Here is a 22,658-nt window from a genome sequence, read left to right on the forward strand (position 1 = left end):
AAATCCATGCTCAGAGTACCCCATGAACTCCTTATATATTCAAACTTTTGTGGTTTTAATACAACTTAAAGAGTTACTTAAGCCACCTCTCTCTTTATCCATGTGCTAGAACAACTTCTACCAGAAATGTGTGCCTGGCAACAGTCTTGCATGTTTAAATTAAAGAGAGGAAAACACTACTGTGAGAGCAGCAGGCATGAAAATATCAAGTTTGATAACTATATAAGCAGCTTTCTCTATGATATTACTATTTTGGAAGAGGCGGGGAGGGGGTATTTAAGAGTACTTGAATGTTCAAGACGTGTACAAACTGATTTTTTTCCAGAGTGAGAGTGCAATGATTATTCTGCAGGAGGGGATGCTCATCCTCTGCCTGTGCAGAGTTATCCTGATCCATTTCCCCTCTGACAATTCCTAACTTGCCTTCTCTCGGTGGATTCCCTAAGCATCACACACCTCTTAATCTCCCCAATGAACTGATACTTGTGCACATCCCTGCTACACACACAGGGATGCGGCAACGAAATGAGAATTCTTGGGAATCACGGCATCAGAGTGGTTTGGGCTGGAGGGAACCTCAAAAAAACCATCTGCTCCCAACTCTCTGCCACACACAGGGGCAGATCGCACTAGGCCAGCTTGCTCCAAGCCCCATCCAGCCTGGCCATTCTCCTGACGCTGCCGGCAGTGCCACACGCCAGAGTAACCCAGCCGCTCCCGCCCGGCGCAGGCCCTGGGAACGGCCGGGACGAGCCCCGGGCACAGCGGGTCGCGGCCTTTGTCCTCCGCACACGGTGACAAGGCTCCAGCGCAGCCTTGGCACTTTCGTCCCGCTCCGTGAGGCCGGGGCTGGGCCCGAGGCTGGAGCTGGGATTAGGGCAGGGATCGGGACGGGGATCGGGATCGGGACGAAGCGAATCTTCCCGGGCTGACGGCGGCCAATCGCGGCAGCCCGGGCGCGCCCCCGCGGCGCCGCTGCCACCGGACGTGCCGGGAGTTGTAGTTCTCTTCCTGCGGTGCCGCCGTTCTGTGCGCGGCAGTATGAACTACAACTCCCAGTAGGCTGCGGGGTCCCGCCGCGCGGCTCCCGGCAGTGCCTACCATCCCCATCGCGCCCCGCGGGGCCGGGAAGGAGAAGCGGGTCCGGGAGCGCGCGGGGCGGCGCCTGCGCAGAGCGCGGCTTCCTGAGCGTCTGGTGGCGGCCGCCATTTTGTGGTGCCGCTTCCCTCTCCCGCTCGGGATCTGCGGCCGCGGGACCTGGCGCGGGGGCGACGCGGAGCGAGGGGAGCCGGGGCCGCCCGCACCCTCCTCACCTTCCCTTCGCCTCCGTGCGCCGCCGACCCCCTCCGGCGCTGCCCCCGGGCGCGGCTGCGGAGAGCGGCGCTCGCCCACCATCATGGAAGACGACGGGCAGCCCCGGACCCTGTGAGTGGGGAGGGGGCGGCGGGGTGGGCAGCGGGCCCGGGGCGGAGCGGGGCGGGGGCAGGGATACGCTCCCGGGGAGCGGGGCCGGGGCCTGGAGGGGTGCCGGGGGAGCGGAGGGGGCTGAGCGGGACAGAGCGTGTGCGGCAGGGCCGGCAGCGGGGTCCGGGCAGGGGGAGCGGGAGGGGGGCGCGGCGGCCCGCACGGAGATTGCGCTGCACCGATCCAAGGAAAATACGGGTGCAGCTGGACCCGGGGTGTAACGGGGTCCATCCTCGGAGCCTCCGGGGTCCGTCCTCGGAGGTTTGGGGGTGCAGGCGGGGGTCCCAAACCTTTCCCGGCGGGCACAGGCCGCCCCCGGGCCCCCCCTGCACGGCGGTCCCGGCGCTGGCAAAGTTCTTTGTGCTCTCCCGGCGGTGGGTGGCATGGGGAGCGCCGGGAAACCGGGAGGGATCGCTTTTCCCTCCAGCGTGTCACGGCGTGGTTCAATAACAGGGTATCGGGCCCAGCAGAAAGAAATAACTGTGTGTTGGCCGTGTCTCTCCGGGCTCTTCAGTCTCTTGGTGGCTGTCATCCGTTTTCTGTTTAAAAATACGAATTTGAACATTTTGGGGGTTGCTGTTGAGTTCTTTTCAGCTTTGCAGATATGTTTTTGATGAATTTTCTTTGTCCTGTTGGCTTATATGAGGGAGGCTCGCACTTGTGGTTGGGCGCTTGAGAGCAGGGATTTTGTGCTGCTGCTGATTTTAACCAGTTCCCAGATTTCCAGTGCAGCTGCCAGAGGGTGTTCCGGGCTCTGTGAGCGGTGCCGCGTTCGGGCTGTCCCTGGGAGAAAGGCAGGCTCATGCTCGTGCTGCCCAGATGACAAACACAGCTCAGGACAGTGCAAATGAAATCTTTGTCTATTTAGCTTTCGGGACAGTAGCCTTCAGAAAAGCTCTCCAAGATAGTCTGGACTGAAAGCCACTCTGAAACAGAGTAAAATGTCTCATAATTCTGTTCTCACTACCAAAATGATGACTTGGCATTTAAGGCTTCTCAAGGCAATTCGTGTTTTTTCTCCTCTCTAGGTCTGCAAAGTTATTTTAACTGGTTTATAGTGTAGTATAAGTACTTAGTCCTTGCTTCTTGAGATGCATGGTTTAAATAAGCATATCTGGAATGCTTTTTGTATTGATTACCCAAATGATCTGAGTTTGCTTGGCCCTCAGAGCAGACCTAAGTTCGAGTGTTGTTTTAGAATAGGAGGAGGGAAACAGCAGAGTCACACAGTGTTCTATTCAGTTTTATTTTCAAGGCTCCTCTCTTCATTATTGGCTCTTTTTCTTTCTTTTTAAGAACTGCTATATTCCCACTAAGTATTAAAGTGTTCTTTTAGTGCCAACAAGTTTGGGTACCACATTAGCCATGGGTCCTTCCCAGTAACACATCCATCAAGGACCTTACATAGCCCACTTGGTTACAAACAAAAAAAAAAATACATTTCTACTAAGATGTCCGAAATAGCATCTCTACAACTGCCACAAATGGTTTATTGCACATATGTGACTGTTTCATTTGTTAAACTAATAAACAGCATGCACATTAATTTCCTAGTAGTTCTGTAGTAATCACAATAATAAAGTGTTACTTTCCTGTAATTATTTGTAGGCTTTTTTCATATAAGACAAAAATTTCACTATAGCATTTTTTACATTTTACCTTCTTGTCCCTACTTTTTAGCTGAAATGTCTTTAAATTTAGAATAGCAAGTTGTGTTTTAAAGATTATTATCCTGAGCACTGCTTTTCATATAGAGCAGTTGTGATCTCATAAATAAAACGCACTGTCCCCCAAGAACAGCAAATAGAAATATTCTTAGTTGGACTTCTAAGTTTCCATTGTTTGGTTTATTTGAGGAGGGGGTGGGGGGAGTAAGTGAAGAACAAATTGTTTCAGTAGCTATTTGACCATGTGCAAAAGTGCTTGATTGATAGTGTAAGCAGTACTTGAAGAATGCCTTAATTTTTCACTCCTGAAGGAATAAATGAAATCCAAAATATGTAAATTAGGAAGGATTTTTCTTTTCATCTTCTTATTTCTTTTAAATTTCCTTTTTTAACAGTTTCAAGGTTGGTTTTTTTGGGTTTTTTTGTGTGTTTTTTTAATTAAAAAAAGCAAAACCTACCTAACTACTGTTTACTCAACATTTATGCCCATCTTAAACAGCTCAGGAATAAGGGCTGTTTCAATTTGCTGTACATACAGGGCTGTTGTGTGGTTTCCAGTCATGATAGGTCACAAACCTTTAAAAGTTCAGAATATTTTCTGAGGCTTGATATAGAAAATGGACACCATTTGCATTTTTATTTCTTATCTTTATAGAGATGTGAAGAATAACCTTAGATACTTTTTCTGCCAAAAAACTTTATAAGTTTTTTCCAAGGCAAGAATGGGGGCCTTTCTGTGTGATTTGTCACATGTAGCTGGCCCTAAAATGGGCTGTGAGGTTCTGATTTTTTTTTCTTTTAATAGAACACTTGAAAGCTCTTTTTTTTCTGTGAGTACTGTTAGATTTCACAGGCTGTATCAAAGTCCTGCTTCTACTTTAAAGTTAAACTAAACTATCAGAAACCTGATGTGCTGCTAATGTTACTGCCTCTCACAGACGACCAGAAAAGTTCCAAAGTTGCATATTCTTGTTAATGCTTTTGGAAGTGTTTTGTGTTGTTTGTAGGTATTCAGTGACTGCTCTGAAGTCACTGCATACCTACAGCTGTTATCTCATCAGCCTTGCCATGCTGTATTCCAAGTCTGGAATGTGGATAAGGTACAGGAGTAAAGCTTCACCCGGATTCACTTCTCTTGAACTTCCTTTCAGTTCAGCTCTTGTCCAGGAATGTTGCCTCTTGGAGGAGGCTACAGAGTGGATTATTCTTGGTATCATTTTATTTCCAGTAGCTCATAAACACTAGACAGAGTTGCTAGAATTTCCATGGGCTCTTGAGCACATCAGTTACCTTATTGTTTAACATAATTTCCTCTTGTAAATACGGAAACTGCTATTTCTTGCATGTTGCCTGTGTGAGAGATAAAACAGATTTACTATCTATCCTCAAAAAAGTATGTAAGGGAGTTTTGTGGACCTAAAAGTAGTGACTGTAAATGTCCCTTTCTTACCTCCCTGTTTAGGATGCAATACAAACCTGTTTACCTTCAAAAAGAGAGTTTTTTCTGCTCAAGCCAAAGAGTTGAGTTCCAAAACTCATTATGGACTGATACATGCCTCTTGTGTTCTTTAAATAGTTCTACAACATCTCTGAATTTCAAGCAGTTTGTTATTTTTTGTGTTGTCAGCAGCATTCAGAAGTGTAATAGATAAAAATTTGTCAGGACATCTATCTGTCTATGGGTTGTTGGGTTTTTTTTAGCTGCTTATTAATTGGTATTTAAGTGCTTCAGGCTTGCAGAAGGGAGCAAACACTATTACCTGTGTGCAAAAAACCACAACTTTTGCTGCCCTGTCACATCATCTGAGACCACTTATAAAAGTTTAGTAAGTGCTTCTGCTCTGCTGGGTTTTATAATTTTAAAAAAGTTTGCTTAATATATCCTCTAGAATGTAACCGTCCAAAAAGATCAAAATAGCATGTTAGGAGTCTTCTGGTTTTTTTGAGGTGTGGTTCTAATAATTTTGATTTCATGAAGTAGAAGATGCTGTTCTATTACACCATGTATAAATGCAGCTAGAAAGAGGAAAGCTAGCCATAGTCTGGCCATGTGTATTGGGTGATTAGCATCAGCTGAGCAAAGTTTTGTGTTTCCAGAAAGGTAAGGTGTCTGTTCCTAATGTGGTGAATATATTTATTTCTTTAGTTCTGTGGTATTCAGACATCTACACTGCAGATGTTTGCTTGTATATTTTTATTAAAGTCGTCTCTAACTGTACTGAACGAGGTGATGTTACTGCAGTCTGCTTAAAGACATGAAAGTAACCATCAAGTCTAACTTTTTAGCATATTGTTTCAAATTTGTAGAGGTTTGTATTCCCATATTTTACATTTAGTTGGAGAGATTTGGGTCTCTCTGGGTGTTGTCCTTGCTACATGAAACTTTACTGTTTGTGCAGAATTCTCAGTGTGTGCGTTACTGAAGTTTGAATTTTAGCAGCTTGGAAAGGGTGAGAATGCATCTGACTAATGGCAAAATTGTGCACCAAGACAGTATTTACCATCTACATTTAGGGAATTAATGGACCAGTAGGATTTCACATCCCATCTGAATCTAGCAGTCAAGGTGGTCCCGATTTTTATGAAAAGACAGCTTGTTTCATAGCTAAGGTTCGTGATGCAACATTCTCACAAGTATCTTGTGGAAGACATGGTGGTATCAAAAAACCACTTAGTATATTTTATATCTTTTAGCAGTTAGTATAGCTTTTCTTACCTTTGTTGAATATATTGCTGAGGAATGGCTTTCCCTGGCCTTTCTTATTTTTTAAATTTTTGTCAGACCAAGAGGAATTCTCCAGCTTGATTTTCAGACTTTTTGTGTTTCCCAAATACATGCCAATATTATGCAGAAGAGGATGATGTTTGGGTTTTTTTGTTAGTGTTAATTGTACTCTTCACTGTATCTGATTTGCAGTAGAAATAATGTTAATAAGACTTCACTGTATTTAATTTTATATCAGTGTTACTGTATCAGTGTGCTGTGAAGGCTCAGTATTAATGAATCCTGTTCTGCAGTATACAGAAGAAACCAGTACTAGCAATAAGCTGATCCTTTATGTTGGAATTCCTACTGGGATACACATTTTCCATCTGATTTTAGTAGTATCTGCAAAGGTTAATATTTCCACTAAAAGCTATTAGTGATTTACAATTTATTCTTGGTGAATGATTAACAAAAATTTAGTTAATATTGCAAAAAAGAAAGTATGGATGAATGTTTAACTACTAAGTTTTCGGGATAGCTGGAAAGTCAGTGAGATGGACAGTTTGTCCTGTAAGGGTTCTTAGAGTTCTGCAGTTTTTAACTTCTCTACTGAAAAGCTTCATAACAATACAGGCTTCTGTTAATGACTTGTGTTAATTCATATGTATTTAACAAGAAACTAACGAGTACATGAAGGATTTTAGTGGAGTTTCTATATTCAGGTGATACTTCAGAAAATCACTCTGGATCTTGTAGCTTTGGAGTCCTGCTGAGAAAGTGCAGAATTGCCCCACAGTTGCTGAAAGAAGAACAACATAAACAAACATCTGTTGATAACATTGTGTGATGTTCTGATGAAAACAAACAGTGTCCTTTTTAATTTTGCTGATCCAGATGAAAGTCCAGCTGTCAAACACAAAATTTGCTTTTCAGAAATTTTCAAGGGTTGCCTCTCAGAGCAATTTCAGAGCACACCTTTAGTTAACTCAAAATAAATTTGTGAGCAATAAGAAACACTAGTTCACATTTATGTTCACTGTATTAACAGGTCAGGATGACTTTAGTTTGCAGTTTTATGATGTTCTGTAACTGACCAGAGTAAAATGAATAAAATCTATATTATTTCAACTTTTAAGTCACAGAAGGTTCTGCTTATCTTATTGGTTGCACTTGAATTCTTTATATCTTGACAGGCTTATTTGTAAAGATGATGAATGTCCCTCTGCTCATGGCTTTTGACATATGTTACTGTGACAAGCCTTTCTCATAACTGATCACTTCGTTTACACTTTGATTACAAATTAGTCACATTGTTAAAAAGAATTTAGTTTTGCCTTCACAACTTTCTCAGCGATTATTGTGACCTGGTAAATCTAGGACTCTTATCTAAACTTAATAAATACTTCAAAACTTGGAATTACTTTTCAAGATTTACAAACTAACAAAAATCAAGAAGTCAGGGTGATATTAAAATAATGCTGCCAGAATTTGGGGGGGATATTACAAAGGTGGGAGCTGTTGAGATAGATGCTGTACAGTGCATTCCTATGGTAGAATTCTGCATAAATTGCCTTGTCTGTTGGTGAGTGGGCTGGCTTTCCAAATGTTCAGGAAAACAGAAAAGTTGAGTTGGTTGCTTGCAAGGCAGCACAATTTGTCCGAGAGCTGCTCCTGAGCTCATGGGAGTTAGATGTGTGTTTGTACCCAGATTCAGAAGTATTCTTGATGAGATACTCAGTGGGAAGTGAAACTTAAAATATCATTGCCCAATTGGTTGCTTGTTCTGCACAACATTCTTGAGCAATGTTCTTCATGCTTTTGACATCTCTGTGCCAAGGAAATGATTGGCACTAGGTCATGGTGTCCAGTGTTGTCTGAATTGAGCTTCATTCTCAGTTATGTGGCCAATGTGATGATTTAGAAACAACATGAGTACCACATTAAAACTACGAAATAATTTGTAAATATTGTCTTTAAGATACCTGAGATGCTTTAAAAGGAGATTCTTTATAATTGACTAAGTTTTTAAAACCATAATTACATTTTAAAAGATGACAATTTCTGGTTTAAAATCTTGGTTTTTTGTTTCCTTGTGTAGCTATGTAGGAAACCTCTCCAGAGATGTGACTGAGGTTCTCATACTTCAGTTATTCAGCCAGATTGGACCATGCAAAAGCTGTAAAATGATAACAGAGGTAAGGCCTTCCACATCTGGGGGGGGTAGCAAATAAAATGTAACTTTATCCCAAGTTGTTCAAAACAAATGAAGTTGAGGGCTTCTTTTGACATTACTGGCAGTGGGTTTCTTTGGGTTGATTGTGTTTGGCTTTGGGGATAACTTTTTGCCGGAGAGACCTGGGGGATACAATCCTGTGCTTTTTGCCTGTAGCCCTGACATACCTTTTATCAGCTGTTGATGATAGCCCACTTTATTTAAAAGATAACCCCCTCTTTGCAGAACCACATTGTTCTGATGATCAGACAACTTATTATTTCAAGTGTAATTCATGGCTGTTCTGTACATTTTTCACTCTATTTGAACATGAGCCTCAGTAACTCTTGTCCCTTTTGAATAAATGGTTCTTTGCTATGGATAAAAAGTAAGAAATTCTTCAAAACAAGTTTGACTCTTCCTCAGCATTTTCTGCACTAGTTCAAATGCCTCTTGTCTGCACCAGTACAAATAGCTCTTGTCTGCACCTGTCTGTTCTTAAATTAATTTTTCCTTGAAACAAAGTGACAAAATTTCCATAGTATTCCAGATAAATTCTTTTTGCACAGAGTGTTGGTAAGTATTAGTGCTTTCTTATCTCCATTGTAAATATTCTGGTACCTTTACAGTTGACAGCCATTTCTGCAAGCTTTTTGACACATCCTACAAAACTTCTCTCTCTCTGGTATTTTTCCTTCCTTCTACGTTTATAACTAGTAAGCTTTGAGCAGGCAGACTCTAATCTGAACTTCTGCCAGATTTAAGCTTTGGTTCTTCATCTCTGGTTTCTGTGTACTCTTCATACATTTTTACTACGTCTTATGCTTGAAACTAACTTGTAATTACAGATTTCTTGTAGACAGTTACATTTTTGTCAAGGTTGTTAATGAAAGTATTAGAAGGCAAGTCTTGTGACCAGACTTCTTTAGGAATGCTACCAGAAACTCCCCTGTGGGCTCCTTCTCCTTTCAATATGTCGTACAGCTTGTTTATTTCTTTGTTTTTAGTTTATCATCAACTTGCTGCTTCTTTAATCACTCTCATCTTTGTCTGGACTAATAATTTCCTGTGTGACACTTTTCTCTGCTGCATTTGCTTTAAGTTTATTGGAGAAAAAAGACAGAAGGCTGACAGATGACAGTCGTTAGTTTTTCTCTGAAGAAACAGTTTTGATTGTCATGTGCTCTACAGGCATAAGGTGCTGCTGCTCCCACCTTTGGCTGGGTGAGAGCTGTTAGCATCAGTTTGGTTTCTTAAGGAGCAGGTGAGAAATTCCAACATTTTTACCTTGGTTGAGGCTTTGTGGTTTTAAGATCTTTCCATAAATGAGACGTCTTCATGAAACAAGTAGATAAACAGAAATTGCTGGCAGCTGTATTCAGTCACACAGAGGTGACTGCACTGGGCTGACCTCAGCACCTGCCAACAAGCCGTCACAGAAGTGCAGGTTGGATTCTAGACTGGCACTGGCCTGCAGCTGTCACAGGATCTGTCCATGGTGTCCATCCTTCTACAGAGTGTGGTAAACCTGTCCTAGGAACTGAATCATTGTTAGGTGGTTCTTACCACTGTTGGTAACACCATCACCTTTTAAAAACCTGTGATTTTTCCATTTTAGCCAGGCATACCAAGTCATTATTTTTCTTTTGTAGAGTATGTGACATGAATGCATCAAGTGTTGTAAAATTTCAATTTCTTTTGGGGGTATATAATACTCAGGCTGTTGGCACACTATTTGTAGATAGTGTGAACACCTAAAGATCTGAGTGTCTGCAAAAGAGATTCTTCTTATGTTCAGACAAGTTCTCAGAGCTAAAGAAGACCTCCCTACAATCTAAAAGTAATGCTGCACTTCAGCTGAAGCATAAGCTACACTAAATTTTCTAAAGGAGCCTTAAATGAGTTTCCCAAAGTAGTGTGGGAGGAAGGGTGAATTAAGGCTTTCTTTTTGGGGCATCAGAAGTGAGTGTAGAGAACTTGTGAGAACTTTGTGATTGAAACTTCAAAGTCTCAGGTACATTTTCTCCCATTTGTTCATTGTGCATCATTTAGAGGCCCCAAGTACTGACAGTGTTCAGGAGGATGACTTTAGACTCCATGACCATTTTAGGTGTATAAAGGCCTTGTGATCTGTCCAACTGTTGCATCTTGACAGCTTCAGAAGTAGACAGGACTATGTTTGAAGCTGTACAATCCAGTTTTAGCGGGAAGGATTAGAATTGTTCATCAATGTAAGGGTGTATGAGTTACCAGAAATTAAATAGGAATGCTGGAAAAAGCTTCTATTAGCTTGTGTTACAGCTGTGTTCTACCTGGCACTGGGGGAGGTTGATAGGTGAGAATATTGATGCCAGAACAGTTCTGTGCTAGACCCTTCCCTATCCATGTGAGAAATAACTTGTTTAGGGTAATATTAGTGTTTATCATCTTTTGGTCTGTGCACGTGATGAATAGTTAATGGAAATGTTTTGGTTAGAGTTTTTTACTCATTACATCTTGGAGGTAGATCAAATCCAGTGTTCAGGTTGGCATTCTCGACATCCTTTCCACTTGATCAGCTTTTCAGAAAACTCTTCTGTTCTTTGCACTTTATACTCTGGTATATTTATTACTTCAGTGACCTCTGTCAGTGAGTATTTTTAAAGGTGATTTGATATGCCATCCTACAAAAACAGGTTGTACTCAAGGTTTAACAGAGTTAAGAATCAATTAATATCCTTTTCCTTCAAACTATTTTGAGTTCTTTTCAAAGGTTATTTCCCAGTTGTTTGCTATGGCATTTTTAACTTGAGACTGACACTGTGCAGCTTCCAGGTTGCTGCCTGCTGGTGGTTTTCAGTCAAATAAAAGGAAAGACTTCCTAAGTAGGACAAGAGAAAATTGGTGAAAATGTGTCTGGGGAATAAACCTTTCTAGCTTTGAGTATATGCATGAGGCAGTTTTATTCTTCTCTCCATTCTTCCCCTTTTTCCCCCCCTTTCCATCCAGTTTGCAGATCACTTTTCTGGTCAGTTATTTTTAGTTCAGTAAACTTCAGTCCTCACTCAAAGCAAGCTTTCCTTCAGAAACTGCTAGACCTTTAATAAAAAATCCATCTTAATAATTCTTGCATTTAAGTGTAATGTCAAAGGCTATTTCATAAATCTGATGCAAATCATTCTGAAAGTTTCTAGCTATAAGTAATATATTTTCCTGGATTTTCTTCTCAGCAACCCGATAGCAGAAGGGTCAACTCTTCTGTTGGATTTTCTGTTTTGCAGCATACAAGCAATGACCCTTATTGCTTTGTGGAATTTTATGAACACAGAGATGCAGCTGCTGCATTAGCTGCTATGAATGGGAGAAAAATTTTGGGAAAGGTAAGTTGCTCACATGGTAATCTTAGATTTAAGAATGTAGATTTGCGTGAAAATATTAATAAAACCACTGAAGATGTTTTACCAAGATTAAATATTGATAGAATAATCTTTTAAAAGTATTGATATAAAAAAGTAAGTCTTGTTTAGGAAATGTATTATTTGTGATGTTCTGTTTATGATGGTGTTTTATATTAAATGATTTGTAAATGTTGGAAGTTGTAACCCACCCTTGAATGAACTTATAAAATGTAAGAATTTTGTGAATTTATACTAAATCTTATACTTGTTTTCAGGAGGTCAAAGTAAACTGGGCAACAACACCAAGTAGCCAGAAAAAAGATACATCCAGTAAGTAATGTAATGCCACAGTATCACTTCTACACAAATGCTTCACAAAGTGGTAATAATTTATCATAAATGCATTTAAACATAATTTTTCTCCCTCCCATCTAGTGTTTAATAGAATTTTGTGAACTAATTCTTCTGTTTCTGCTTTACAACTGGGGAAACCGGAGTGGACAGATTAAATTGCTGCTGCTCTTCACATGGAATCCTGAGCGTTCCTGTTTCCCAGTGCTGTGTGCAGAGCATCACTTTCTCAGGAGTTGAAACTTCAGATAGCAGTTAAATATTTGATTAGTAAATTATTTATTTTCAGATCACTTCCATGTGTTCGTTGGGGATTTAAGTCCAGAAATAACAACAGAAGACATCAAGTCAGCATTTGCTCCTTTTGGTAAAATATCGTAAGTATCATCATAAACATTTCCATTATCAGTCAGAAAATGTTATAGTGAAAATGTGTTTCTAAGTTGAAATGTTATTTCTTATCTGTTGAGATATTTTTTCTGCTGTTCATTTCCTTGTGCTGGGTGGGGGGGGTTGCATCTCAGTGTGTTTCACAATGTAAATACAGTAATGTAATTGTGCTCTGTTTTGCTGAAAGCAATGTGCTTTTAATCTAATTTATATGCTAATGTCCTTCAACTTTTTATTAAAATTTAATTACTGCTCAAAGTGTGATTTTTTGGTGTTGAGAATGTGTACAGAGTAGTGACTTGACAACTGGTATATATTGTATCCTGGGTGTATTTTATGTGCATTTTTGCTGCATTTCATTGGCAGTGTGGAAAACTGGGCTATTGGAATATAATTCTATAAAGCAGCTAGTTAATAACTTGGGAATGTTTTAAAAAAAGCTAATACTTAGGAGAATGAAATCTGGTTTTTTGGATGATAATGGGATGAATTACAATTATTATATCTTAAATGAAAGAATGGTGGCTTTACAATATGTGCACATTTCTGCCAGTTAAGAGAATGTTTCTTTAAACTTCTCATGGACAATTCAGGTGATACTAAATCACCTGATGTTCTAATTGAACATATTTAACATTACAAAATCCTTGAGAGTGCTAAAGTATATGTGTCCTAAAGAGTACTGCTACAAAAAAATCTGTTAATCTTCTATCAGTTTATAAAAATCAAAGTTGCACATGAACGTTTTTGTACTACTTTACAGGAATATATTTCTTAGAACAAAATTCTTATTTTTCTCTTGTTCTGTACGCATATTTTTAAATGAATCATAAATCTTATTTCTTACCTCTGCTGTTTTGTTTACTTTGCTTTTTGTCTCTTAATGTGGTAAGTAGTACTGTTTTAAAAATCAATTTAAAAAGAATAATTCAGGTTTCTGTTTCTCAATCTATATTTATACCTGAGACCTGCAGTTTTTCTAAAGTCCAAGTCACAATTAAAAGTAATAGCATTCTGGTTATTTTGCAGAATTGCTCATAAGAATGGACAGGATCTTGAAGGCTAACTGCAAGGAACTGTGCACACTGGAACTCAGTTGTAGATTTTTTCTCATTTCTATTTATTCTTATTATACATTATTTATATATACATATTTTAGTATTTACATTTTAACATTCTATATTCAGTGCAGTTCTATATTTCCAATCATTTTAACTTACTCACTAAAATTTCTGTGTAAATTTGTTGTTTTCGTACTGGTGTGCTTAGCATTGTTGTTAGTTTTATTCTCCTTTCTTAAATTTCTGAAAATGTCAATTTTTCAAAATTTACAGCTACCCAAACTCCAAAATGATGGTAGAGAATTGACCAAGAAAAATAAAGAAATCTGTTAACAGGCCATGTATGCCTTTTAATTCCTATTTTTTCCTCTTTTTCGATTTTTTTAATATTTCATATATTTTGTATCACTAGGCAGAAGACATTTAACTATTTAGAAAATGCATGGTAAATTAGATAGAATTGTTACAGTAATTTATAGAACAGTAAACCTTAGAGGACCCTAGCCAATAGAATATTAGAAAAGGAAACTTTGTTTCTCTTATACTTCAAATTTGAACATTCTAGTTATAGCCAGTATAGGTTATGTGCATAGGTTGCATGTTTATTACATGTTATTTTTTTTGTCCTACTGCTTTTTTCTAACAGGTAAAGAAGCAATAGGGAGAGTTCAGGAATGACTGTAGTTTTAGGGCTAACTGAATTTATAAGAAAAAATTATGCTCACAATACAGTGTGTGTGGTTCCTTTTAGTTTTTATTTTGCAGGTTATCAATACTACCCTCATATAGCTGTGCTTCTTTTCACAGGGATGCACGGGTAGTTAAAGATATGGCAACTGGAAAGTCAAAAGGCTATGGTTTTGTATCTTTTTATAACAAACTGGTGAGTAATCACAATGCAGGTTTAAAATAGTTCCTATTTTCCATTTTTAGTTTTGCCTGTTTATGTATTCACTGTTTATTAGACTTCACCCAGGGAAACAAATTTACATTTGCAGGAGCTGTATGTATGTTTAGGACAGCATGAGGAAACTGTGAATCATTTTCCTTAAATATTTTGCAAAGGAAAACCACACAGTTTCAGGATTTTAGGCACATAAAGCCTGTTTGTGTGGTCAAAAGTCCTACATGTCAGATCTCTTTTGATGTTCTATAACAGTTACCTGGAGCTGTCATAATCAGAGAAAAAAGTTTTAATTTCTTCAGATTTGCCAATGCCATAAGATACTGCAATCGAATGCCTTGATTTAGTGTGCTTTTGCAGTTACACTTTCTTTGTTCTGTGCTGCGGCTGAAAAAGCAAGGAGTAGCTGTTATTTCCTTGTACCACTCTTCCCTCATCATACAGTTGTGTTTGGTTCCTGTGACCTGAGGGGAACTGCAACAGTCATGGAATAAAAGTTATTGGATTCTTTTCAGACTGCACCCTTAAAAACTCCAATTTGAAATTTGTATTCATTCTGCGAAATTACTGGATGAATTCTAAACACAATACTAAAAAGTACTCTAATTTTAATGTCCTGATTGCTGCTCATTCCCACAGCAGCTGCACCTGTAGGGTTATGGTATGACTGTTCTGAGCTGGTACTTCAAGGCCTTTTTGTCAGAGTGTATCATTCTGTTAGATTTGGTGAAGTGAGATATGCTCCCAGACTTCAGGTACTCCAGCCTGAGTTCTTAATGCATAACACAGTTAAGAGAAAATTGAACTCCTGCATTGGACTGCATCAATTATGGCTTGGGCTCTGCTCCATTTTTGTCTCAGCTGTGATCCTCAAGCAGGGTTAGCAGTAAGATTCATCAGAGAGTGTTTCCTTTCCTAGTCAATTCATTATGTATTCACCATGTTTTAGGAGCCACGGGTGTTCGAATCAATTGGGGTGGTTTGGTTTTGTCTTCTAGATTGTGTCTTTCTTTTCTTATTGATCATGTTTTGGAATTCCATTTTTGTATTTGTTTTCAAAATGGGTACTCAATATAATTAAAACTAGAAAGATCAAGGTCCTGAGTTTGAGAAGAGAATTCTAGCTAGGAGCAGCTCACCTTTAACTTGTCTACATTTTCTTTGTCCCTTGTGCTTGGCAGTTTTTTTTTAAGCTTCATGCCCTTGGAAAAGCATTTCAAATATGCATTATTTGCTGTGCCTGTCTTCGAAAGCAATTGGGAGACAAATTGCTTCTTGAAGCTGTTAGCAAACTTATCCTTGCTGACCAGATGTTTCTGTTTACACTGTGAACTCAAAGATTGTCTTCAGTTTCATATTCAGGATTAAAAGTGGGCCATGGATTCTCATGTGTGTTCATATGATGTCTTTAACATGTAGAGAACTTACAAAGCATCCATTGCACACCTCCAGGAAGCAAAAGAAACATTTAATGATTTAATTTAATTTAATGATAGTTGTTTTATTACAATGATTGGTCCTGGTATCTTTGTGACCTTTCCACTTTCTTGGGCAGCTTTTGAACATTCTAATTCAGATGCTTGTATAGTATATGTATGTATGGTATAAATGTGTGTATGTGTACATGTATATATGTGGCATATATACAGGTAGTATATATATTATTGCAGTTGGCTTCTAACCTATGTAAAAAATGGGTGGGAAGAAGTTTTTACCAAATTGCTTCTGAGGGCCTTCCCTGTAACCAGTTGCCTTCACATAATTAATGTTTGCTTGCTATGATTGTTCAGAATTTCATACTCTTCTAGTACTGTTACTGGTTTTGCCCGTGCAATTAACTGATAATCAAGTCTTGGGAGTAGATTTGTACATGGTTTTTGTTTGGAAGTGCTACAATCTCTGTTTTAATCTCTTCAGGATGCAGAAAATGCTATTGTACACATGGGAGGCCAGTGGTTGGGAGGCCGCCAGATCAGAACTAACTGGGCAACAAGGAAACCACCAGCCCCCAAAAGTACACAAGAAAGTAAGAGCTTCATGTCATGCTGTGTTGTGTTTGCTGTCTTTTCACTGTTCAGTGGGGGAATAAAACATAAGCCAAAATCATGTCAGCTAAATCACATACTAGCTTGCCTTCCAGATCTTGATTAGAATTTTTTGGTATGTTGTATCAGCATAGCGGTGGCACTCCTGGTGTGTCATAAAATACTGAATGTGTTTGTTAAATGTGAAATTCATGCTTGTGTATGAGGTAAGTGTCTGGGTTACAGTCAGCCCACTGCTGAAAACCAGCCTTCTCTCTTTATAGATAATACAAAACAGTTGAGATTTGAAGATGTAGTAAATCAGTCAAGTCCAAAAAACTGTACTGTGTACTGTGGAGGAATTGCCTCGGGGCTAACAGGTATGAAGTGTTCTCTTATTTCTTATTATTGAAACTTTTTGGACACCAGGATGATTACTAATTCAAAAACATCTTACTTTGTAGATCAACTTATGAGACAGACTTTTTCACCGTTTGGACAGATTATGGAAATAAGGGTGTTTCCAGAAAAAGGTTACTCATTTGTCAGGTATGGACAGAGAAAGCAAAATCCCTGGGTCTGTGCATGTAGTAACGCTTCATCTGTCTATAATTTCACTTGATTGAACTTGTCCTGATACAATAAAGGTTGTCACCATACATTCATAGAATAATTTGGAACTTGTAAAAAGGGCCACCAACATTTTTATCTGAGAAGATGAATGTTTGTGAAAGCAGATGTGTTTCTTTGGATTTCCTGTATGTATGGAGTCAGTTTTTTAAGTACTCCAGTGGAAGTACTGTAAAACATAACATTACTTTGTTTTTACATTTTGTAGGTTTTCAACCCATGAAAGTGCAGCACATGCTATTGTTTCAGTTAATGGAACCACAATTGAAGGACATGTTGTTAAATGTTATTGGGGTAAAGAATCCCCTGATATGACTAAAAACTTCCAACAGGTAACTGTACTTAACCTTTTCTTTGTTACAAAAGCAATTGTGTTTATACCTGTAATGACTTCCCAGTTATAATGGCTAAATTTTGTGGTGGAGTTCTTATGAAGTTCCATGTTCTGTCTCAGTTATGTTCCAGTTCATCAAATTGGGCTAGTGATTTTGATGGAATATCTGTTACTGTCTTCTGGATATGATCCAAGATAGGGAGAAACTTTGAGGTAATTCTAATTCTTGCTGTTTTGCTAACTGCAGATTAGGTGGCTGTCCAACCAAAAATAGTCTTTGGGGTTTCAAGCACACACAAATATATTTTTCAGTGCAAGGATCTAATTAAGTCATAGTGACATCTTATTTTTCAGACATCATTATTGCTTGTTTTAGCTCTCTGATTGATATAGTCAAAACTTTGCCTTCAGCAGCACAAATAAACCATCTCTAGAACCTGAAGTACAATGGATTATTCTTTCTGCAGGTGGATTACAGCCAGTGGGGACAATGGAGCCAAGTATATGGAAATCCACAACAGTATGGGCAATATATGGCTAATGGGTGGCAAGTACCATCGTATGGAATGTATGGCCAAGCATGGAATCAACAGGGTTTTGGAGTAGAGTGAGTAATTATATTTAATTTTTTTAGAATATTCCAAGAATGCTGTATCTTAAGTTTCAGGTTCATTTAGGTCAAGGATTGCACAAGGTTTCAAACTTTAAGATGGGGTTCCTTTGTGCTTAAAGTTTATTTTCAGTGCTTACCATGAGCAGATACTGGGGTGAGTCGCTTTGTCTTGTACCTGATGGCACAGGACAGGTATCATGTCCTCCATCATGTGTGATGGAGGCCCAAAGATCACCCAGTGTGGTAAAGTTTTGGGTGGTGGTCTGGTATCTAAATATATTCTGGATTCTGACTGGAGGTGGTGTGCCTGAACCAGGAGCCCTGATATTTGCCTACAGGGAAAGAAGGAACTAGACACAGACACTTTTAACATGTGCAGTTACAGAATTTGGGTGGGCTTTAAATAATGGATCTCTTGAAGACTGAAGTCTTCACACAAATTCTTTGTTTTAACATAATTTTGAAATAACGTTTTTAGTTCTTCATTATCTGGTGCCAGTTAAACATACTAAGCCCTGATAAACCTATCACTGGTGTTCATACCCACGAGGTATTGGGTATTTCTTGCATTTCTGCATCACTGATGTTGAGTTCCAGCCACCTGTGTGTGTTCATGCCTTTGGAGGCAGGTGCCATATCCAACTGGTACCCAAGGTTTGTGGGGTTTTTTCTCCTTTGTTCTTACAAAGCTCGTGATATTTTCAGGAATCACATGTAGAGCTTAACCTGAATTACTCATTAAAAAGAAGAAAATGTTCTATTTTGATACAAGTAGTTGTGTAGGAAGTATGTTTTTATGTTCTCCTTTTATTTATTTATTTTTTATTAATTTTTTTTCATTTGCTTTTCACCCCTTTTTTTAACCATCCTGTTTCTTTTTAAGCCAATCTCCATCTGCTGCCTGGATGGGTGGATTTGGTGCTCAACCTGCCCAGGGACAAGGTGCTCCTGTAATACCTAACCAAGCTGGATATGGTATGGCAAGCTACCAAACGCAGTGAGCTGGGACTCTGTTTAAAAGTGTGTATTTCATGATAGGCTGCAGTTTCCAGTGACATTCTGAAGACTGGAATGTAGACAATGAAAAAAAAAAAAAAGAAAATATTTATTTTAAAAATGGAAATGTTTGGAACCTTTAGCACAGCTTTGCTTTGGTGAAGGACACAAATGTCTTCTAGTTCTGCCTTTTTAAGTTTTTGTTCATGATGGATATGAACATGTTTTTCTTTGTGTACAAAAATTAAAAATAAAGTCAATAAAGACAATTCTGACTACAAATTTTGATATAGTAGGAGACATGGCTAATGAATTTGATCTTTAGGTTACCATTCCTTTTTTTTTTTGTTTTGTTTTGTCTTCAGTGTTTTATATCATTGTGCTTTTAAGAGAAATGAAATGAAAAACAGCGAGTTGCTTTTAGTTGAACACACATCCTGAAATAAACTGTGGACCAATCACTACAACCTGCGAGACAGTATTGAGTTTTCAAGAAACCTATGGACATAGCTCAAAGTATATGTAGGTCTTGGAATAATTTTTTTAAAAAATATTTAATTTTTCTACATGCTTACAGAAAACAACTGATACAATGAATAGTTCAGTCTGAAATGGAAAACAGTACTGTCTGAGAAATTTCACGTAACTTTTACTGTCCACATTCAGGCACATGTTGAATTTTTCAGAGCTGGTTTGCTTGTTAAAACTGTAGTAGTTTACATTTCATTTTGAGAAGTAAAAGCGTTTTTACAAGTATATTGTTTGTATTCAAATCAGACAGTCATACTTGGGCTTTTACATGAAGTTTGAAGGCTACACATTGTAAATATTTCATAATTACAGTGTTTCAAAAGCATGCTCAAACATAGAAGTAGCAATGTAATTATTCAAATACTTAATATACCCTACTGCTTTAAATGCAGTAGATTGACAAGAATGTGCAAGACTGACATTTCCAAAGTTGGCTATTATGTAAAGTTACATAAAGAACTATAACAAAGAGCCTTAATTTTAATTTCATAAATCTTTAATGCATCACCTTTTTGTCATTAGAAATACAAATTTTTTGCTTTACATTATTTGGTATGTAAATACCTTGGTTAACAACCTTGTAAACCTATTTCAAGGTTATTATAAGTTGTATAGTATCTTGAGTGTTTTGAAAAATCTTGATGTTTTTTAAGTCTAGAAATATTTTGCCCAAGAATTTTTTAACAAGATTGTTAAAAACATCTTATTTTAGAGAATATTCAATGTGCCATTTGGTAAATGGAGATGCAGTTGAAACAGTACACTGAGTTGTGACTTATTTTTAATTAAAGTTTTTTGTCTTTATGGGTGGTTTGCATGTGATGAACCTGTACAGAGGCTGGGTTGTTTGTGTACTGAGTGTGTAAATGGATAAATCATGAAGATGTTTAAATGGTATACTTGGGTTATTTCTGAATTATTTTATGGATACATTGATATAAACTGCCTCAATAAATTTGAAGTTGAAAATGAATGTAAGTTAGATATAAGTAATGTGTCCTCCCTGTGACAGCTAGAGGGTGCAAATGCCTCAGCTGTAATCTGGAATGCTGAGGCAGGCACGGTTGGAAGGGAAAGAGTAGGATTTGCAGTGGTAGTTCAGTGAAGCAAACTTGCATTTTAAAAGAAGCGAAGTTTGGTTTTTAGAGATAGTAGTTCTAAGTGAGTGTCTGAGGAGCTGTATATTTTCTCTTTCCTGCTTCTGACCATGCAGGTGTTGCGAGGTAGAATAGTCTGTTTTGAAATGGAGATTTGCAGTTGTGTTAAACCCAGCCAGGTTGTGCAAATAACTACACTTATTGCTGTAGCAAATCACATGAGGGTTTTCTTTCCTCCTCTTTTATTGATGTGTGAAGTAGTACCTTGACTTTTAGATCAGGTTGAAAGTGAGGTGTACTGGAAGAGCAGTTTAGTCAGTTGGCTCAGCTGCACCAGAGGTACTTGTGACTCTGGGCATCTAATGCATGCAATAATGACTGAAGTTAGTGTGGAACCGGGTGCTCGTGCTGGCAGAATTGGCCCTTTATCTCCTTTTCTCCTGTATGGTATCTGTAGTGTCTTTCTGCTCAAGATAGGACTCTTGTTTTTCTATACATTTTGTACATATGTGTATATCTACGCGAGGATCGGCCTATACATTGTAGTTTGGAAAAACCTCACAAGTAAGTCTGTGTTTTTGTTACACTCAGCCGGTTTAAAAAGTCACGAGTCAGTAGAGATACAAATTGTGAGTTCCTTTAGGATTTCTTAGACTTCACTTGAAATCTGGGGTTTCTACATCCTTCTAGGTGTTTGCCATATGGCTGTTCTGGGTGCATGCTGGTGTGGAGGCAGTTTGTTCTTTAGGCGCTACTGAAGATTTAGATGATGCAAGTACATTGCCACATAAATGCCCATATAAATGGGTGTGAGATTAAGGCAGTGATCTTTCAGGTCTCAATGTGTAGATCACTTTAAATCTGATTATTTAATATGCCTGCTGTAGAGCTGGGCCGTACCTGACCTGTATTTCAGGATGAAAGATAAGATATTACCTTCTGATTTAAGTCTTTTGTCATTGATTTTTATACAGCTTTTCTGTAATGGTGATATTTCTTCGCAGACTGCTCAAGGTGTGAGGGTCTCCAGTGTCCTTTAATGTTTCTCTAGCACTGCGAGGAAGAGTTGTAAATTAGATTGCTTTTTACTCAGTAGCATTCATAAATGCATCACTGACAATTTTTTGGCACCAAAGAGCCTCTTGCACCATACTGCTTTTATGAGTGACACTTACACTGTTGTAATTTCTCTAACTACAGAAATTGACCACTACCTAACCCTTACCACTAGGATTTGGATTTCAGAAACTGATTTATTATGGCTTAAGTTGATGCGTGCAACCTAAACCAAGGTTGTAATCTGCATTTGCAGAAGATGTTCAATAAAAGTGGAACATGATAAAGGGCTTATCCTGTATTTGTCATCTGTCAAAGCATTGTCCCTCTTTGCTGTAAAACTGACAACAGGCAGACAAGGCTGAACTTGTAAACTATGCACTTGCAATCATGTAAAAGATGTTTTATTTAAAAAGTTTTCATGCAAAATCATTTTGTATTTTGCAGAGTTGCAGTAGTCAGGCTGTAAATCTAAGGTTACGTGTAGCTTCTCATCAGTCCTGCCTCCTTGTGTATATTTGCTAACAATTTTTAGATATACTCTTCCTGCAGAACCTTCTTATTAAGATAACTTCATGAGAAGCAATTCACTGTACCAGAACCATTGCCTTCATTTCACTCAAAAAAGTCTCACAGTGAATAAGGCTTAGTTTTGCAGAAAAATAGTGATTTGTTTTTCTTGTGTTTGTACACAAGGAAGCAGACTTAAACTGTATGGACATGATTAGTGTCTGATACTTCTTAATTATCTGACTGTTTTTGAACAAGGGCACAAGTGTTTGTTTTAATCACGTGAAACTGTTTCCTGGTCAGCAATAAAAGATTTTGTTGCACTGTTCTTACATTGCAAGATACAGGCAATCTTTTGTTCAGTATGCTTTCAAAAAATGGATGGGGTTTGTGAAGAACTGCCTTGTTCCAGCTTGAATTTTCATATATAGGTATAATCTGGGATCTGGATTGTGAGTGTAAGAGCAAAAGAAGGTTCTCTTGAAAGTGAGTGAAAATTTATTTGTTTTGATCACATGTGGTACCTGTCCCACATTGATAAATTTAAGGGTTGCACTATGTAATGAAGTTTCTGTTTGTAAAAAGACAACTGCAAGGCAGTAGCTTCTGGGAAGGTCTTTGTCGTGTTTCATTTCAGCTGACTTCTATGAATCCAGTTGATTGTGTAAAAAAAAAAAAAACCCTTAAAAGTTGTTGTGCTTTTCAGTGTCACATGGATAAAATTCCATCCTGCT

At 38.5% G+C, this 22,658-nt stretch overlaps 1 protein-coding gene across 7 annotated transcripts; it reads left to right on the forward strand.

Moving 5' to 3' along the window:
* Positions 1 to 1,132: 1,132 nt before the first annotated feature.
* Positions 1,133 to 22,256, forward strand: TIAL1 (TIA1 cytotoxic granule associated RNA binding protein like 1). Of its 7 annotated transcripts, none has more exons than XR_015289776.1 (13): positions 1,138 to 1,425; positions 7,937 to 8,033; positions 11,311 to 11,409; positions 11,703 to 11,757; positions 12,068 to 12,155; positions 14,037 to 14,112; positions 16,051 to 16,159; positions 16,442 to 16,537; positions 16,622 to 16,706; positions 16,996 to 17,119; positions 17,242 to 17,334; positions 17,589 to 17,728; positions 18,618 to 22,256. XR_015289776.1 is itself a non-coding variant. In XM_086899603.1 (12 exons), the coding sequence occupies exons 1-12, from the start codon at positions 1,397 to 1,399 to the stop codon at positions 18,733 to 18,735; spliced, it is 1,167 nt and encodes a 388-aa protein (XP_086755729.1). In that variant the 5' UTR covers positions 1,133 to 1,396; the 3' UTR covers positions 18,736 to 22,256. The 7 variants fall into 7 exon arrangements, 5 of the variants coding, with proteins under 5 accessions (XP_086755729.1, XP_086755730.1, XP_086755731.1 ...); XR_015289775.1 differs by having other exon boundaries at positions 1,167 to 1,425; positions 11,260 to 11,409; XM_086899603.1 differs by lacking the exon at positions 17,242 to 17,334 and having other exon boundaries at positions 1,133 to 1,425; positions 11,260 to 11,409.
* The last annotated feature ends 402 nt before the right edge of the window (positions 22,257 to 22,658 follow it).

The sequence above is a fragment of the Cyanistes caeruleus genome, chromosome 8, assembly GCF_971803275.1.
Source record: "Cyanistes caeruleus chromosome 8, bCyaCae1.hap1.1, whole genome shotgun sequence".
NCBI classification, from domain to species: Eukaryota; Metazoa; Chordata; class Aves; order Passeriformes; family Paridae; genus Cyanistes; species Cyanistes caeruleus.

Bases quoted from the DNA above. Each gene is read 5' to 3' on its own strand.
- TIAL1 (XM_086899603.1), top strand. From the start codon at position 1,397: ATGGAAGACGACGGGCAGCCCCGGACCCT. The intron at 16,538-16,621 runs GTATGAAGTGTT...CTTACTTTGTAG, and splicing joins AATTGCCTCGGGGCTAACAG to ATCAACTTATGAGACAGACT. The intron at 17,120-17,588 runs GTAACTGTACTT...TTCTTTCTGCAG, and splicing joins TGACTAAAAACTTCCAACAG to GTGGATTACAGCCAGTGGGG.